At 40.4% G+C, this 20113-nt stretch overlaps 1 protein-coding gene across 3 annotated transcripts in view; it reads right to left on the minus strand.

The window, feature by feature from the left end:
- Reln (reelin) overlaps positions 1-20113 on the minus strand; it is a 459087-nt gene that overhangs the window by 46641 nt on the left and 392333 nt on the right. For all 3 annotated transcript variants that reach the window (XM_036180358.1, XM_036180357.1, XM_036180359.1), the window contains 5 exons: positions 16663-16883; positions 14645-14792; positions 12201-12459; positions 11114-11363; positions 6897-7065 (listed from right to left, as the gene is read on the minus strand). In XM_036180358.1, the coding sequence (XP_036036251.1) occupies positions 6897-7065; positions 11114-11363; positions 12201-12459; positions 14645-14792; positions 16663-16883 (1047 nt within the window). The remainder of the gene's footprint in view (positions 1-6896; positions 7066-11113; positions 11364-12200; positions 12460-14644; positions 14793-16662; positions 16884-20113) is intronic.

Below are 20113 nucleotides of genomic sequence, written 5' to 3' on the forward strand. Positions count from 1 at the left end.
CATACTCATAGGCAGAGGTACCTGCATCATCATCATTATTTTGCTGGAGGAAGAAGTACTTTCATTAAAGGGAAGGAGTACAATAACAGTTCAGAATGAGAATACTGGAGGTGATTTCAACCTCTAAGCCTTTCCAGTCAAACAACTTATTCCCAGACCTGCCTACCCTCACTGTGAGAGGGGCCAAATCACTTAGGTCTACATGCTGACACTTTCCCATCTGTAAAGCTAAGAGAATGCTGCTTCCTGACTCACAAGGGTGTTGTGAAAATTAATTAGTTCATGTTTACTAAGACCTATGAGTGCTTTGGCACATCCCTTGGCAGGTGTCATTGCTTATCCTGAAGGTCCCTTATAATGATGGCTGCTACCAGCTGCTGCTTCTCGGAGTTGGAGGAAAAATGGCCCCAGAGCAAATTTCTTATTTTCACATACCCTTGAAATCTCTCCTTATTTTTTAAATTTATACCACTCTCTCCCCATCAACACATTGAAAGTGCTTCAAAAAATGTAGGTTAGTAACTGTCCACCGCTACACAGTTAGTATGTTACTGCAGAAACAGTGTCTATATGTGGTCATTCCATGCATCTCCCTCATGATGTGGCCACACCATTTAACAGGTGTCAGTACATATTTCATACTCTTAACTTCTGTAGGATGACTTCATTCACCTAGGAAGACTTCCTGTCATCATCACAATGAGAAGAACTGACTTGAAAGAAGCCGCGGTCAGTCATCTCAGTCCCTCCACACTTACTGATGTTACCTCAAAGAGACACAAGGAACTCAGGCTAGCCCTCACTCTGCTTCTGGAGATGGCGCGACCCAATGACCGCAGTCACACACCAATTCACTAACAAAGCAGTGCAATGAGACAGGGATCGCTTGACTTATAATAAGTATTATTACATAGCACTTATCCAGCCTCTGGGAATATTTTGAATTTCTATCAAGTAATCTTTTAAAACTTTATCACAACTCATAAAAAATAGGTTAGCAAAAGGAGACTTTGTATGAACCACTCCACTAGGCTTTTCTTTTCTCTTGAGAGGAAACAAACTTTGTTGTATCTAGGTCCAACCACTGCCTGTGTGACATGGGAAAAAGCAAATGAGCTTGCTCTGTCCAGCCCTGTCTTCAAAAGGAGGAAGAGAGCTAGAAGCTAAGGAGGCCTGGAAATATTTCAACCAATTATTCTGAGTTGTGTAGTGACTTGCAAAAATGTCATGACATTTGTGTGTGCGATAAGGAAATCTGAGCAATGAGTATTAAAGTTCTAAACAAGAAATTGCCATCTTTAGCTGTGGTCTAAAATGTTCTTCTCTTCCAGTAATGTGCACTGAAATTTCAGTAGTCAAAATGCTACGATCTCTAGAATTTACTTCAAAATAGCAGGCATTAGGAGTCAGTGGGGCTACTCAATGTGGGTAGTACATTCAAACTAATAAGCAAATGGGAGTCTAGTACATGATTCTCTTTAACTTTGTACATTTGCCTTTTAAATAAATAAATAGAAATGTAAGCCAAGAGGAAATTTTTTATTTCAGAATTAGAAATAAAAAGGAATGGTTTTATCTTTTAGCAAAATAACTTTTAAAATCAATTGTGCTAAAAAAATCACAGAAAGCAATAATAAAAACTATAATATTCTGAATAAACCCACTGAGAGCCTCAATACACTGGACTAATCACCAAATACATGAGATTTTCTGTAGTTTAAACATATCTTCTCTGTGGAGGATGGTTTCTATTTAGCTGTGAAAGCAATCTTGATGATTCACATATGACACTGGTCAAATATCAAATTATCTGATAAGGACTTGGTAATACGTTGGCACTGCATATGGCTCAAAGGCAGCTGCGTCTCTATTTTAGAATAAATGGACATAGGTTTAGCTTATTTAACATGAACGCCAATATAGCAACATATTCCATATGAGGGATTCAGTGGTACTACAGCCTATTCAAAACCACTATGTTTTGTGAACCCAAAACACCAATAAATAGTTGGTAGAGGCATAGCAGCAATGCTCATAAATGCTCATCAAATGATAGACGATGATGGCATTCAAGACTGGTAAAGTATTTCTCTGGCTAGTTTTAACATTTTGAATGCTGTTAAGTTATATGAATGTTTGCCAATGAAGCATCTCAAAACACACCATTGTCCTGGAACAACAACAGACAGAAATAAGGAGTATCCAAGCAGCTGTAAGGGATCTCTTTAACAAAACAAACTCACGACTCTCTTGGATATTTGAAGAACACTGTAAATGTTACTTACTGGTTGGGTCTGTTTTCTGTACTCGGAGTTGTATGTGGGGATGTCACAGAAAAGCAGCCTTCCTTTTAAAGCTGTTTCACTTCCGTCCTCATCACCACCATCTGTCCTTGACTTAAAATATCCAAGTCTCACCTGACCCTACTGTGGCCACTCCCTTTTGCCCTTTCTCAGTGGATTTGAGTTACCTGCACTTCTAGTGACTCATCTAGTTCTCAGTTGACATCTCAAGAACCCATGCCACCTGAACTACTTGCTATTTTTAAGTCTGGTTAGTAATGAAGAGGAAGGCAGATTCAGATCAGGGGTAGGAAATTGATTTTTGACATGATCCTATGTTTCCTCCGGTCTTTCTCAATAACTCAGAGCATCATTCTACTCAATTTTCCTAGCATCATAACTCATAGGCAATCGATAAAGGTACAGTGATACAGTGGTTAAATCCACTCTTGGGCCACACAAACTATTTTCAGTAGCTCTAAAACTATTCTTTCAAAGACACTAAAAATTGGAAGAAAAAAAAAACCTAAAATTTTTGGACACTTTTTTCTTCTTTTCTGTGGCCAAGTCACTGATCTTTTCCTACATGGCAATCACGTCTCGCTTGGCTTGTGGATGGCATGCAGCTCTGACTCATGGCTCTTCTTTCTTCCTTTGTGATCCATGCCCACTCATCTGTTCTCTGTGGAGAGTGGATGTAGTTACATCACCATCACTAGATTTCCAACTTCAAAGTTGGGAGTCTTCTCTTCACATGCAATGAATGGAGAAGTTAGTGAGGGTGTTTTGGATCATTTCTTTGAAATCCCCTGTACTAAGGGCTTCATTCCTGTCTCTCAACTGCAGCCCAGATTTGTCTTCACAGCATGTTTGCCACCTTCTTTGAGTCTGTTTTGCAAATTTTTCTTAGATGAATATTCCAAGCTCAGAACATCCACAATTTATTTTCCAAGTCTTTAATACATATTCAAGCATATACATTATATATTATAGCAGTATGTGTGTACATTCACGTAGGTATGTGTGTGTGGGCATGTGTGTGTGTGAGTGTGTGTGTATGTGTGAAGGCCATAGAACAACTTTGGTGCCTTTCCTTAGGAGTTCTCAAGCTTGTTTATGAGACAGGGTCTCTCCTTAGCCTGGAGCTTGCTAAGCTGGCTAGGGTGACTGTCCAGTGAATCCAGAAGTCCAAATCTGCTCATCTCACTCCAGTGCTGAGATTCCAATTCTGTGCCACCATGTCTGGCTTCTTTTCCTCAGTTCTGAGGCTCAAACTCACGTCCTCATGACTGCACAGCAGGGAACTTTGCCAGCTGAGTTATCTCTACAGGCCCATTTTCCTGAGTCTTACTCTCTTGCCTTGCTTCAACACTTTTTATAAGTAAACCCAACTCCACTAGTCAACACCCCCATGCTTTTCTGGCTTACATAATAACTCTTAAGGCTCAGGCCCATGCATCCCTGTTTTTTTTTTTCACCTGGATCCCCTGGTTTAGAACGCTCTCCCCTTACTCGCTGAACTCTTTAAAGCCAGGGCCCATCTCTACATAAAACCCTCTCTTAGTCTCACTGTCAACACAATTTCCTAGTTTTCAGCATCTGTGGCATTTTAGACTGTTCCAGCAAAGCTTTAAGTTACAGATAGCATGAATCATTTTCAGTTCTTCCAACAGGTTACATCCTCTGTAGGAAGAGAGGTTAAGACAGTGTTGTACCATTACTCTGGTAATGCTTTTTCATTCATTTTGATTTTATGGATGATTTACCACTAACTTTATCACTGCACATGGCAAAGATTGAAGGCAAAAATGATGCCAGGTTCTTTCTTAGGCCTTAACCCAACAATGCCTGCAGCAGAGTATGATAGAGCTTGTGTTTAGTCTCAGTATCCCTTGTCAGGAAGAAGCACCTGCACCCATTGGACACTGTCTGTCCGAGAGCAGGAGTGTCTTCAATGCTGCCCTTTCCAACACACAATGTCCTCTTCATCGTCAGGCTCCCATGTGCAGTCTGCATTTCTCTCTAAAGTGTCCCTAGAACACTGTCACCATCCCACCACTCTCAGTCCGCCCTCTCCCAGCTCTTACCTCCCTAATTGGTTCTCCAGTTAGAATAAGCTTTTCGGAATCCACTTTAATGGATGAAACATTCCTATAAGAAAGCCCCACATTTAATACACCCTGCTCTTCATTGTCTGACACTATCTCATATCTCACTTTCCTCCCTTCTCTCCATCTGAATGCACACATACCAACTTCCAGCTACGAGAGGGCATTCTCCTTGCCTGGAGCATTCTTGCCCTTTCTTCTTACCCAGTTCACCTTCAGATCTTATTTAAGTTATTCCTTTCTCAAGAAAGTATTCTGTCTTCCTGACCAAGTCCTGTCTCCCTGTGACAGCCAGTCTTACAACACTGTCTTCCAGGATTCCATCATATCACAACTGGATTCTATAGTTAGCTCTGAGTTCTGGTTATCTCTGGTGAATGCCTCTGTCTCCTACCGAACTGAAAACTCTTTGAGGTAGGTACTTAAAAGCATTTTTTAAAAAATATTACTGAATGGATGAACAGTTGCTGTTGGTGACCACTGGCTATTTCAGCATGTTTGATGACTATTTGTGGGTGATCATGTTCCATTTATTCCCATTACCAGCAATACTTAGAGCCTCCTTATAGCCATATCATAAGATAGTAGAAAAGTTTCAGTTGTCTTGTGGTCATAGTCAGTGCTAACCCTTACTTAGCATGTGTCTGTATGCTGTCAATACCATCTTATTTGTAGCAAAGAGCTACAAACTCAGGTCTGGCAGATCCCATTGACTTCACTTTTATTTAAGCAGTCAGTTAGTTTAACTTCTAGTCTATCTGTGTGCCTGCCTGCCTGCTTACCTACCTAGCTACCAGACTATCTGTGCTGGAGATCAAACCAAGGGCCCCATGCATGGTAAACACAGGTGTTCTACCACCAAGTCAGTTTAATTTAAAACAAGGAAAAGTACATTTAAAAAGTCACAGGGCTGAGAGTGGAGGCGGGAGAGAAATTTGCATGTGTTTGGGGCAGTACTCTGAGATGTTCATGTGTTTCTTTGGCATATGGCAAAGCATGCAAAGAAGTAGGTCTAGCTTGGGCTTCATCTACACATGTTCTTCCTGAATTACTCAGAGGGTATCTTGTCACCTTTAAGACCATTGTACACCAATGAGCCCTGAGGGTAATACAGGAAACAAACTGTGTATTTTCAATATGGTAACAGGGGGAAATAGATGTTTATCCGGTTTTTCATGTATCATTTGAAAGGGTCAAAATTCTTGTGAGTATGTCCAAGAGACAATTTAAAGACAGATTAAAATATGAGGAATAATTACTTTTCTTCAGTAGATATCTCAAGGGTATAAGGACTAGTTGAAGTAAATCTTATAATGTCACTTATTTGCAAAATGCTGCCAAATAGCTGGGTAATAATTCATAGAATTCATAAAGACTTAAAAGACAGATGCCTTAATGGAGTTTTTTCCTGTTACTTATTAAGATCACCTTAATAATTCATGTACAGCGATACCTTTAACGAGCAACAGAATCTCACGTATCTAATTTAAGCTTGGCAGCAGTCTGACAGTTACTATAGTCCCTGCCTCTCAGCCAGCAATTGTAAAGCAGCCTTAGGCTGTTAGAGGCAGAAACACTCCATTTATGATAATCCCAGGAAAAGTTACGTCCAGGATGAATGGTTGCATTTTATGGTCATTTGCCAGGAGGATTTATTCGTTCTTCATTTGTAGAAGGGACAGGACAATAATGAGCTGAACTATAGCTCCCGTTCCACGCTGTGCTGGTTGCTTTTGTCCTCTGTCAACAGCAGCAGGCAACCAGGTTTACCCAGAGGGAAAAGGAGTGCCAATCACGATCGTAAATCTTTTCTATGCCTAGCACCCACCTTAGATGGTGAAGGAATCATAGAACACTATTGCCCTGGGAAAAGTCAACCCTCCACTTCCCTCACACCAGAGTGTAAGCGCACACATAATTCAGATTCCTCACTAGCATTTACCAGGCACTTTTCTCAAAGCAAGTAATTGCCCACTGGTGCAGTGGGTGAAGCACTTAGAGCTGCTTTTCTCAGAAGACATTCCTGCAGGTGATAAATTCCAAAGTAATAACCAAAATAAAATTTGAAAAGCAGAGGCTAATGGTAGGACACATTTATTTGCTATTATTTGCTATTTCCATTTATATGAAATCAGTAACCACTGTATTGACAGTGGTTTAAATGGCAGATTCCATTTAAATCTATTTTGCATCCAATGGTCTTATTTTAACTGGCTGGTTCTTGGCATCTCTAAATTAAGTTGGAGAAGCTGTTACGTTGCAGCCAGTGCTTTTTTGTATACGCCATTATTCAAAAAAAAATTATTAGCATTAAAAGTCAGAAGACTGGATTTAGGGAAAACAACAACTTCACCATAAAAACTGACTTCCACTTTTCTTAAGTTAGCCTTAATTTATATTCAAATAAGAAACAAATTCTCATGCATCTCATTTAAACTTTGTCTGGCTAAAACCTGACATACCCAAACTGATCACTTTAAAGTGATACATGCAGAAGCAGCAATACCTGGTGTAAGGAGGGAGGGGCAGAGTGATTCTGGTCCATTTGTTGAAAGTATCTGACACCAGGATCCGCTGTAGGTGATATCGGCTGCACTCAACATTGGTGGGCAGGCAGTCCCTCATCAACGGGTGCCACGACAGCCCAAGATCCACCGAGTACTCTAGTTCGATAGCTGAAACAGGAAGTGGTGTTCTCAGTGTAAGCACATGTCTGCACACCAACCATGGGGGCTTACTGTGAATATAATAAGTTTTAAATTTAATGAAATAGTTTGACCTTCCCCTATGCTCGTGCTTCCTACTTTGCAATGATTGCCAGTTAGATTTTCTCTCTGTACATTATACATTATTGCCTTTTTTTTTTTTTTTTTTCTTAAGAGAGGGTCTCTCACACAGTCCTGGAACTCATTATGTAGACCAGGCTGGCCTCAAACTCACAGAGATCTGAATGCTGGGATTAAAGACGTGGGCCACAATGCCTGGCCATTATTGCTAATTTTAATAAATAATATTGAACTACACTCCTTTTAAGGAGAAGTGAAATAAAGTTGCTTTTCCTGAATTACTCATTATAATGAGAATCTTTTAGAAACATTACAACCAAGTTATTGCTTCATATTCTGCTATAAGTATATGAGCAGTAGTGTATTTTATAATATACATGATGAACTTCAGTCCTGTTCACTCAATACCCTGTCTCACCCCCTACTCCCACTGAAACCCTTCAACAAGTCCCTCAATTTCATGTCCTGTTTTGTTAATGATATATTTAATGATTTAAACCCTTTTTAAATGTATAAAAAATTTGAGCAGTCTTTTCAAATTTTTAACACAGAATTATTTTTTATTTGTGTGTTTGGGTCAGTACCCATAGAGGCCCATAGAAGGCATTCCATCCTCTTTTGAGGTACAGGCAGTTGTGAGCCACCCAGTGTGGGTGTTGACCCCAGCCCTCTATAAGAACAGTAAGTTCTCTTAACCACTAAGCCATCTCTCTAGCTCCAGTCTTTTAAATTTTGACCACCCTACAAAAATTCTGGCCAATTATGTCTGTTTTGCTCTCGTTATAAATGATACGTCTTAGAAATCAAACCATCTCTTTTCTTATATCTTTCACTCTACTATACAAAGGAACACACTGGGGAATCAGAGAAGCATGAAGAGATATCTGAAAGTCAAGGGATTTGTGTCAACGCAAGCCATCAGACTGGGGTCTACAGAAAGATATTTCCTTCTTCTCCTTTTCTTTCACTAAACATTCCCTCTCTCCCCATCTTCGCTGCTCTGCCTCTGGCTACCAGATGCTTTCGTAAGCTGCCTCTGTTCCCACTACGCCGCTGAATTGCTTTCTCTAAGGTTAAAAGTTTCCAGTCTTGGATGCACACTGAAACTCCCTGGGAACCTTGAGAAACTCTAGGTACTTGCATTTCATGGCCAGAGTCTCTTCTCCAAGTCTTCTGGACCCTGGTCCTGGGGTCAGCAGCTCTGAAGCACCCCAGGTGATTCTGTGTGGCCAGCATGAACCCATCTGCTTCTGTAAGCTTTCTAGGTATGGACAATGGCTCAGCCTTCACCATGTGTGTCCTCCTTATGTCTCAGACATTATTGATTGCTCTCTGATTCTTTTATCTGAGATCACTATTCCAGCCTTCCTATCTTGTTTTCACTCTGACTCATTTGCCTACTAGGCAAGCTTTGTGCATTCTTCCAGACATATTTCTGGCCTCCTATTCCACAAATGCATACTAAGGCTGCAACCATACCTACCAGTTTCATGTCTCAAAACTGATTTTACTCATTCAGCCAGTGCTCTGATTCTGGCACTGTCCTGGATACTGAATACATTGTGAAGAATAATCTAGACAGGTCTTCCTTACAGGTCCAAGAAATTCTGTCACCAGAACCAAGAAAACCACACCACTTCCTCCCATAAACAAACAAATGTTATTAATCACTAAATTTCATCAGGGATGACATTTTGACACTAGTTCTCTGGGTTTAAAATTTAGACATCATTTCCAAAAGTTGACTCCTCTCTCTTGTGTTCCCTGTGTTGAGCCTAGCCCCTCATCTTAGAAGCTGATGCTTTTTGGTGTTTTCATTGTCTCATATTGCCCTCCTTTCTGCTTCTCCTCAAACCACACTGCCCTCATCACTGACCTCTCCCACCCCCATCAGAGGTCACTGCTATGCAATATTTATTAGGATTCCTTTCTACTTACTTCACAGAGATAATTTCCCCTAAAACACATCACAATTCCTGTGATGATTAGCTTTCATTGCCAACCTGATGAGCTAGAATCACCTGGTAAAAAAGTCTCAGTAAGAAACTATCTTCAATAGGTTGGCTTGTAGGGATTGTCTTAAAATGGTTGTCAGAGGAAGGGCCAGACTACTGTGGGCAGTGCCACTGCCCAGGCAGGACAACTGTGGGCAGTGCCACTGCCCAGGCAGGGTCTTGAATTGGACAGGAGTGGTGGTCAAGCAAACATCAAATGAGCACGTATGCCTTCGTTTCTCTATGCTCTGTACTACAGTTGTGATGTGGCTATTTGATGTTCCTGTCTTGTCTTCCCCACAATGATGGGCTGTAACCGGGGACGGTGAGATGAAATAAAGTCCTTTCTCCCCTCAGCTGACTTTTGTTGGGGTGTGCTATCGCAGCAGCAGCTGAAATGAGAGCTATGCCCGCTGTACTTGTTGTCTACTATCTTCGGCTGTGTCAAGCACAAGTTTCTGTACCTGCTCTCTAAGGTCCTTCAGAATTGGTGGCTACCTCTACTTCGTCACTATGTCCTCTCATTTCCTTCCTCACTGCACCTCTCCCAGGAGGCTGTGTGCACCTGTGGTGGAGGCACACTCAACTGGCTGATGCAGGCCAGATCTAGTCCTGGCTCCACTACAGCTCCCTCTGTTGTCTTTACTGGCTCCTTCAGTTACGGGAGGGTTGGGACTCTGGAATATCAGGTATATTTCTGCTTGTAGGGCCAGTATGTTTTGTTCTCCCACAGCTTTCCTGTGGGCCAGGGGGCTTTCTTTACTGCTTCTCTACATAAGCTAAAGTTTAGCCTACCCAGTTTGAGATGGCTCCAATCTATCTACCATTAAAACCCACCCCAGCCATAAGGATCTAGTGGAAGGGACAACCATTCATCATGTCTCCCCCCCCTGAGTTTGCATTCTATCTTGTCAGTTTCACTTCATAGAGCACTCCCCTTCAGTCATCTCCTGGGTCCACACAGAATGCACCCACTGGATGCAGAGGATGCACCTCTTGCCTGTCCATCTTTGTTTTCACAAGTTCCACCCCCCCACTTGTGTTAACTATGTTTGAAGAACAAAGAGTACTCCTGGGATTCTTTCTAAGTTCAAAATCATAAGAGCGTGAGAATCTGGTCACACAGAAACTTGAAAGGAACCAAGCTCCTCAAGTTTCCACCCCCTCGGATCCAAGAAAGAACAAGGGCTCACGTCATCTTAGAAGCATCCTGTAAGGTGGCATGGGTCTGTGGTTCCTCAGTAAGCCCAGGGGTCTGTAAATTCAGGTGAAGGGTCCAAACCATTCAATGATGCCGGTCTCCTGAGTGCTCAGATGAAAGGCATGTGCTACCATGCACAGTTTATACAGTGCTGGGGAGTGAACTCAGGGCTTCATGGATGCTAGGCAAGCAGTCTTCCAACTAAGCTACAGCCCCAGGTAGAAAATAAGTTTCTAAAACACCATCTATACACAATGTTTTCAAAAACATAGTCTATTTACAACATCATGTTGTCCAGAAAATGAAAGTTTCAAGAATACCCCAAGAACTTAAAATGTTCTGTGATCATTTGTGTTCTTAACACTATCACTTGTGTGTGTGTGTGTGTGTGTGTGTGTGTGTGTGTGTGTGTGTGTAAGCTGGAGGTTGACACTGTTTTCCTTAATTACTTCTCCAACTTACTTTTTGAGAAGGAGACTGTCACTGAGCCTGGAGTTCACTGATTAATCAAACTGGCTGGCCAGTGAGCTCCTGTCACCTGCCTGTCTCTGCCTTCCTCCCCAGTGTAGAATTACAGGAACATACAACCACGCTTGGCCTTTTATGTGGGTGCTGGGAAGCTGACCTCAGATCCCCATGCTTGCTCAATAAGCACTTTACTAAGACATGTTCTTAACCCTGTGACAGGGATTCTGAATAGTACCCACTCAGGCTTCTGTCCCTCTGGATGTGGAATACTTACAATAGCAAGAGTCTGTGACTGAGCAGGAGGCAGCAAAATCTAGCTGTAGGAATGAGTCCTCGTTCACAGCAATGTCTGTGGTGACCACATAGCGGGTGCTGGCCTTTTCAATGAAGACCAGGGCATCACCTGTAGAGCCGCACACAGGCATCTTGGTGCCCCCTGGATGAAGCAACCACTTTCTGCTGTCCAGAGTTGAGAAATCATCTTCTAAGACTGTATTACCAGAGATATTTCCTCCAATAAGAATCTGAAATGCATTTTTAAAACACCCCAGATTTTGGTTTTAATGTACAGCAGAGTTCAGTTGATTTGTTTGTTTGTTTTGATCTGTCAGTCACCTCAGCACTGGTGCTGTATTACTAGCACTGTGTCTGAGGTCTTTCAGAATGCTCTTGTTTCTGTGGTCTGCTTGCCCATCTGGCAAGGAGCTGCAGAAAACAAATCAAAAGACTGACAAAACCATTCACAGCCATTCGTGGGCCAAATTGTGCCTTTGGAAAGCACATGTCCCCAAGCTGGGAGAGCAAAATTTGGCTTGCCTGTGATTATTTTCCATGTAAAATTTCTATTTAAGGACAGTCCTGCCCTGAGGCATTTCAGTTGCAATTCCTTGCATGAATGCTACTGTTTGTGAACAGGTTCTCTGAATTCTGTTTGATACGCTGTATTATGTATGAAGATCCTTTACAGCAGTCCAAAAAGATGTTGGGGAGGTTTATTTATTTATTTCCATCAAAGGCCAGAGGACAGGAGCTGAGACAGCTGCAAGTGGCACCAATGCTAATTTGCATGCTTCCCTTTTCAGAGGATTGTAACCTTGTATCACGCTTGATAAAGTCCCTCTACCCATATGGCAGTGTCCTCTCTGAGCATGACCTAGGCCTTCTGTTGTGCCATTTATTTTTATAGGCATAGGCAATTGGGGATAGAGAATGGAAGGAAAGCTAAACACCATATCTAATCTAGCTATGTGCCCTTGGGCAAGTCACTCAACTATTTGTCTGGGCTTCCACCAGCATGGAGTTGGACTAACACACTTTTTAAGGTCATAAAAGTTAAAGTAGATAATTCTGAAGAGACTGACCTGGTCGATCACCCAGGGGCTATAGAAGTGCCCATTTTCAGATGGCTGCCACCAGCGGAGGCGTGTAGAACCAGAACGGGCTTTCAGGGGCATTTCCAGGGCAATGTACCTGCCCACATTGCTGGAGTTGCTGAAAAGGAACTCTTGAAGAAGACTCCAGGAGAGGCCACCATTGAGAGAATACTGCAGAAGCACTGGCTGGCTCCTGGGGTCTGGAACACCTTTACCACATCCCAGTCTCATGAAGAACTGCACAAATCTGACACCAGAAGACTTTACTATAGACTTAGACTTCAAAGAGAAATCTGCATCATTAACAAAAGGCAAGCACCCAGAGCAGTAGAGGGCAATGGATGGCTTTAATAAACATGATGACTTAATGAGTGTCCAAAGCAATCACTTTGAAACTTTATTTTTCCTTTCTAATGTGAATGGGAGTTAATTAAATGTGAAGTGTGAAAAATGGCAACTCTGGCTCATATTTGTACCTTGAATCTCTTTTCCAAGGAGCCTGAGGAAAGTGAGTTGAGTGTCATTGCATTCCTTGGCTACTTTATAAGATGTTGGGAGAGATCCAAAGGCTGTTCAAGTGAGTGCATTATTGTCTGAGAGTGTATTGTTGTCTAGTGAAGACAACTGGATTTCAATCCTCAGTATTTGACACTAGAAGAATACAGAATACAGATACTATGTTCCCGGCAAAGTCACCCATTCTCACGTTTACCGGTAGCCTTGCAGATCTTGAGTCACTGGTTTCATACATTTAAATTCAGCAGTGGTAGCTCCTCTTTCAAGAGACTGGGCCACTTTTGGGAGAGCTGTGTTAAGCCTGGGCCTCTTTTCTGTCTTTTGTGCCAAGGGAAAGGGAAGCGTGAGTGTGGGTTGTTGGTGGCAGAGGGCTCTGCCAGACTCTGACTGTTGCTGGGTCTGGGTATGGATGATACTGGCCACTGAGAACTGTGGCAGGCAGCCAGTGGCAGCTTTCCTAGCTGGCAAGGAGGTGGACAGAGTGGCAGCAAGCAGCTGGGGTGCCAATAAAAACTGGTTCACATGTTATCTTTGGCAGGCAAGTTGCTGGTGCCTGGTCTAGCCACTATCCTAACTGGTAAGACAGAATAAATTTCATGTCAAATTCAACACATATACTCGATAATATAACAGGACTGATTATAAATGCTATCAGTATCATACACAGAGCCATTCATTACTCACAGTTCTCCCAACTCCTATTTATTTATGTCATGGCTCTGAAAACACTGAGATCTTACACTGAGCATTTTAAGGTCAATATATGCAAATCCCACACAGCATGCAATTGGATGAGCTATATAATGCAGCTTTTAACATTTGATTAATGAAAACATGCATTAGTAGTGTCTAGTGATGTTTTCATGAATCAGAACAGTATTTACTGAGGAAAATGTATTAGAAAGATGTTTATATTAATTTAGTGATAGAAACACCAAACTACTACTTAGAAATTATATCAGAATTACTTACTTAGAAAAACTTAATTTCTAAATTAGAGGACTTGGATGCTATTGAAGAATCTGACATAAAGAATATCAAATTAAACTGTGCATTAGAATGGGATATAATAAAATTTTGTTTTTAGTATCTATAAAATTATTTTAGATGGAATTATATTTTCTGTGAATTATATTATTTATAATCAATAATTGAGAATCAGGAGGAAGAGGGAATGTTAGGATTGATTTTTAAAGTACCATGAAGTGTTTAAAATGTTTTAAAAATAAACACAATTTCCTTGTTCTTTTAAAATAGGTCAGGGTTGCATTTTACACACATTAATCTGTATCTTATATTTTGCTGTTAAGGTTTTGGCTCATCAAATGATCAAGGGATATACATTGTGACAGGGCATAATCCTCTGAGCCACTTTAAAATGTGTTTTCCTGAGTGACTGTGCTCAATTTAGAAAATGGCTTCTTACAGTGCTAGTGAAGCATTGGGCTTATGCATACTAAGACTGCACTTCAAATATGCTCAACTGAATTTGCTAATGGAGATAAAATTAATCAAGAATAACTTGAGGATGTATCACATTTCAACTGAGCTTCTTATTAAGATGGTATAATAAATGTACATATTTTCTCCAGAGTTCATGAGCTGGTGAAAAAAGTAGTCAGTAGAAGATGGATAAAGAAGATGCAATATTATTTTCTTGAAGTTAGAGCAAATTAAAAATTGTCATTTTCTAGCCTCAAGATTATACAGTAACAGATACTATAATTTTTGTTTTTTTTTTAAAGCTGTGTTTCACATCTGATGTAGGTATTGAACAAATGTTTGTTTTGAACTAGAAATTATGTGAACTGTGTCTTCCTGGAGGCTTTGAGCAGAGAGAAGTCTAACACCAGCATGGAAGGCATTGTCCTGAAGAGCTCCCTTGCTTCTGCTTTGATACAGTATGATACAGTTACCTAGCATGTGATAAATCCAGGTCTCGAGTCACCAGCATGCGCAAGCCATCTTCATTGAAAAAGAGGTTGTTCCCACTGGAAAGTATCCCACACTTCCGAGAAGGCTTCCCACCACTCATTAATAAGAATCTATCGGATTCCAGTTGACCTGAGAAAGTGGAAAACGTGCTTTACCTGTGACCATAAATGTAGGTGCATTATATTTTCAAAGAAACATGACCAATGTGTTGTGTAGTTTTAAAATGCAAAGTCGTAAACACTGAAGTCCATTTTGGGATAAAAGGACTCTTTATAATATGAACTTCTTAAAAATTTTTGGCCTTGACTAATATACAGGTTCACATGTCAGAGGAGGGTCTTTTCCTAAGTATCTGTGGTTTACCCAGGTAAGCTTCTCCAAGAGAAGGAGAACTGGTTAGTTCAGGAACTGAATGAGGCCAGGAGAGAGCCAGGGGGGTGTGCACCCACCCCCAGTGTCCTCACTGTGTCCTTCTAATGTGAGGGCAGCGTCAGGGACGAATAACACAGTAGCTTTAGAAAATGGATTTTTACCAAAGAAATTTAAATATAACTTAATAGTTACTGTTAAATATCTTTCAAAGCTAGTTCTCAAATCTACTGAGATATGCACCTTAGTTTGTTTTTTGTTTTGTGGTAAAATACACAAAACATGTTTACTGTATTAACAATTTAAAAGTGAATAATCTAATGGCATGTAGTATATTCCTAATGTAAAACTTTCACTAGTAACTGCTTTAAGGCTTTCATCTTCAAGAAGAAGCCTGTGTCAATAAATCAGTCACTTCCTTCTCTTCTGCATCCCTGGTACCAGCTAGTCTACCTCCAAGGGCTGGCTTACTTGGGATGTTTCATATAAACAGCATATACAATGGATTTTTTTTTGTCTTTTTTAAAATTTATTTTATTATTCCCAAGGTTCATATAGATTGTAGCATATATCTAGTTTTAAAATATGTTATAAAACCATGAATATATTAAAAGTCTTATAGAAATTGGAAGAAAACAGTCTTTTGGTCTGGCTTCATTATTCAGCCACCATATGAAGATGTTTAATCCAACTTTTGATAATAGTGCATCTACAATTTAGATGCTCCCCCCAATCATTAGTTTATAATATACATTTTTCTCTGTTGTAACATTATCATCACATGTAGTAATGTCAAATTCTGGGTATAAAATGAAGGTGTGAAAAAGGAGGAGAGGTTGCCTGAAGAGCTGATGGAACTCGATTTCTGAAAAATTGTTTCTTATATCCAAGCTTATCCTTTAGAAATATTTCCTCAATTGCCATTTGTCAGAAATTAGATGTAGTGTAGAAAGTGGTGCAAATATGAGGGGGTGCATAGGACCTGAATGTGCCAGCAGACCGAGTCCCAGCGTGAAGAAGGGAGCTGGGCATGAACGCCCACCCCAGCCCAGGGCCTCCTGGCAGCTGTGAACTGTTGAGAGAGGGAGAAGCAGTTCCTCTAAGGGTGAAGCCCCTGGTAAGACCTCTCCCCCACATCCAAGAATGTTTGGGCAGTAGAAACTTGGAAACAAGGACTCAAAGCTGGGTGGGAAGGGATATAGGAAGAGCTGGAGGAGGGAGGGTGAATATGATCAAAATACACTGTACAAAACTCTCAAAGAGCTAATAAATTATATTTTAAAAGTTAAATATAATTAATTAAAGACATTTGTTTGATTTTTTAAAATAAATTCTCATGTGTATAGCTTATTCCATCATTAGTCTCAGGATATTAATGATCCAACCTATACACTGAAAATGAAATAAACTTTATAAAAAAGTGGTGAAAATAACCTTAAATTTATTATTCTCTCTCACTAACCACTGTTTGAAAGTGTAACCCTATAAAATTAAAAAAGAAATGGACTTTTGTGTGTTTGCAGTCATAATAATAACTATTAGAATATCTGAGTGGTTAATTCACAATCACAGATTGTGCTTACATGTAAATTCTTCCAAAAATGACACAGAATTTATGAGAGAAGCTTACCTTCAAAGTCATCTTTGAGAAAATCAGGATTTTTGGTGCTTATTTTACAGGTGGGACCAGAGTAGCCTGGGTCACAGATACACCTGGTGCCATTGATGCAGCTCCCATGCCCACTGCACATCTCTTCACACTGGGGACCGATGTAGACATTATCGATGGCCCATGTGACTGGCTGCGAGCCAGCAGGGTAAAAACCCTGGTACCATCGGAAACGCACAGATCTGGAAAACAAGGTACAAAGGTCTCAAAGTTATTCAACAGAACAATACATATTTAGCACATTTGGTCCATAAACAATGGGAAATTACTATGTATGTATTAACTCAAAAGGAAGAAAACATGATTAAAGAAAATAGAAGAAAATGAGAGTCACCATTTCAGGAAAATGCCATTCTTCTTTGGACAGAAGAGTTACTGTTTCTCTAGAATCTTCTGAATTTCATTAGTTTGTGAACAGAGGACCTGCTCTTCCTACCCTTCCAACTCTTGGTGAAGACCTCTCTATTGTCAACATTTTGTATAACTAATCTCCTAAAAAAAACCTGATGTAAAACCCATGAAACATAAAATCAACCACGAGCCACTTAAAATGGAGAATTCTGTGACTTTTATACACCAACAATGTTGTCTACCTTTATCTAGTTCCAAGGCATCCAGCACTGAGAAGAAACCCCAGCAACCCTTCCACATGTAACTGGCAACTGCCAACCCCCTTTCTGTGTCTGTGGATTTATCCATTCTGAGTATGCCACAGCAATGAAACCATGCAACATATGGTTTGTGTTCAGCTATATTCACTTAGCATTAATGTTTTCAAGGTCCATTCACTTCTAGCAAGTTCCAGACTAGCCTTCCTGTTAATGCTCCATCATGGAGATTTATGGGGCTTTACCAGGTTTCCTTATTCCTTGGTTTGATTGTTACAACCTTTTGGCTATTGAGAATAGGGCTGCTGTGAACATAGGAAGCAGGGTATTTGTTTAAGTACCTATTTTCAGTTCTGGACAGGATGGTAGTGGAATTGTTGGGTCTTAGGGTACATGGTCAGGCTTTTCCACAATTGCGATGGATGGCATTTCCATTATTACAGTACTACAGCCGGAATTACTCAAAACACACCAATTTCCTTGGTTAGCAGCAAGCTTGTAGCAGCTAATCCTTTATTTTACCCTTTCATGGTGCCCAGTATAGTGTTTCTGAGACAGTAGTTGCTCAGTAAATTTTAAGAGAAAAATGTAAGAAAATCAGATTTGTTTTTGGTTTGCTGGTTCTTATGCCCCCTTTTTCCATTTTTGTTTTTGTTTTACATTAAAAAAAAAAAGCAAATGTGCCTGGTTTTCTCAGCACCTGAAAGATGCAGACAGAAGGAATCCCATGAATTTGAGGCCAGCCTGGATATACAGAGAGTTCTAGGCCAGCATTGACTTTGTTTTAAAAAAAAAATACGAAAATCCCCAAACTAACTTAACCAACCAATCAACCAATCACTGCCCCACCCCTACTCCCCCAAATCATCACCATCACCAAAATTAGCAAGAGAATTATTTCATCATGTTACTGATGACAATCATGTCACTGGAAATCATCTATATATTTGACTGGAAGTTCAGAAATATTTTTAAAAACATGCATAAAACTCAGTTCAAAGAAGATGGAATTGTTTTAGAGAGAATAGGCATTTATTTTTGTGCCCCATAAATTTATCTATCTTCTAGTTATCACACTAGTTTTTAATTTGAGGAACAAATTAGAAGTGAACACTAGCGTTGGGGATGGGTGAGGAAAAGGAAGTTTACTAGTTTCTGCAGTGTAGCAGAGAACGAGGCAGATGGAGTCAAGTTCCAATATACAGGTTCATTGTTTTATCAAGAACCCAAATCTACCCCTGAAATGCCAGTACATAATTAAACCACATTCTCCTTTTGCTTGTCAAAGTTTAGTCTTGGCAAAAGCACTCTTTACCTTTTGAACTCTCAGACTGCTGAGCTGAGGGAAATGGTTGGAGTTTTCCTTTAATGAAAACCTACATGGATTTTTTTTTAACTTATTTATTCAAATGTCCTGAATACAGATGAACCACCTTGGTTGGGCATTTATTAGTGTTCACCCACCTTGGCACAGAAACTGCAAACGCTATGACAAATGAGCTAAAGAGCCTGGTTTTGCTGTGGTTCCCTTCGGATGAAATCTTATTCTGAAAAATTCTCACTGCCATCCTCCTTGTAAATGTCGGCCTGCTCTCAAGCACGCACTGTTCAAAGTCTGTTTTTTAAAATATACACTTAGAATTTCGAGCACATTGCACTGTCTCCACCAGTAGGGACTTGGGTTGACTCATTAAGAAACTGCATAAAGCAGAAACAGTGAGGACATTTCAAGACAAAGAGACTCTAGAGTGGAAGGACACGGTGGTGATGTGAAGAGAATTAGGTGGAATTCAACACTTACATTCTGGGTGTCAACAGTATGTAAGGGGCTGTTGATTTGAGAGTGGGGACACGGACAGAGTTGGAGGGAGGGGACATGTTGGGGGCTGGAGGGAGGAGAAGGAAGGGGCAAGTGATACAAATATATTTTAATTAAAATGTAAAAATTTGTAAACACGACACTGAAAACAAAGCAGTATATATTGAGTTGTGTATGTGTGTGACCACGTGTGTATCTGTGTCCGTTAAATCACAGAAAATGGTAATTTTCACACACATACACAGATACATACATGCACACATGCATACACACACACACACACACACACATGCACACACTTTGCAGCTAGCATTTGTGCTATTATTATGTCCCATGTTGAATACGACCAAGGAATAGTTCACTGAGTTGGAGAAAATATGACATTTACCCTTTAGCAAATTCATGCTTGTGTGGGTTTTAAGAACAGGACCAATTCTTTTCCTGAGAAAAGATGAGGCAGTCTTATGAAGACAAATTCTTCCCTCCACAGATATGATTAAAAATAGTTTGGGTTGAGACAATTCTGAGTATGGGCATGACTCCTAACCAGTTTAATTCCTTTTTGTAGAAATAAAATGACATGAACATATAAACACACCAGTCTCAATTCTTTGTATTATGAAGGTCTTTTTTAAAAAATGGGTTTCCTCCAGTGGGTGAAATAGAGATGTCTGTATTTCCCTTGCTCACATTTCCAAGATAGGTTGCTATGCTTTACATGTGAGCCTGGCCCAGAGGATGCCACCTCAGTGAGGCATGGCCCTACAGTTTGGGCTTCTTGATGTGGGCAGCTTTGCTCTGCCTTCCATCCACAGGCTTCCTTCAAATACTTCAGGTAAGATTATTTGCATGTGGAAACTTACTGAATGTCTTAAGTGGCATACCACAATCATGGCCACAACCTATCTTTGGGTCCTTTCTTAACTAGGAAGTCAGAGAAGAGCAGAAGTCCACCAAAGAAGAAGCTGGGCACATCTCAGCAGCC

Source organism: Onychomys torridus, chromosome 3 (assembly GCF_903995425.1).
Source record: "Onychomys torridus chromosome 3, mOncTor1.1, whole genome shotgun sequence".
Taxonomy (NCBI): domain Eukaryota; kingdom Metazoa; phylum Chordata; class Mammalia; order Rodentia; family Cricetidae; genus Onychomys; species Onychomys torridus.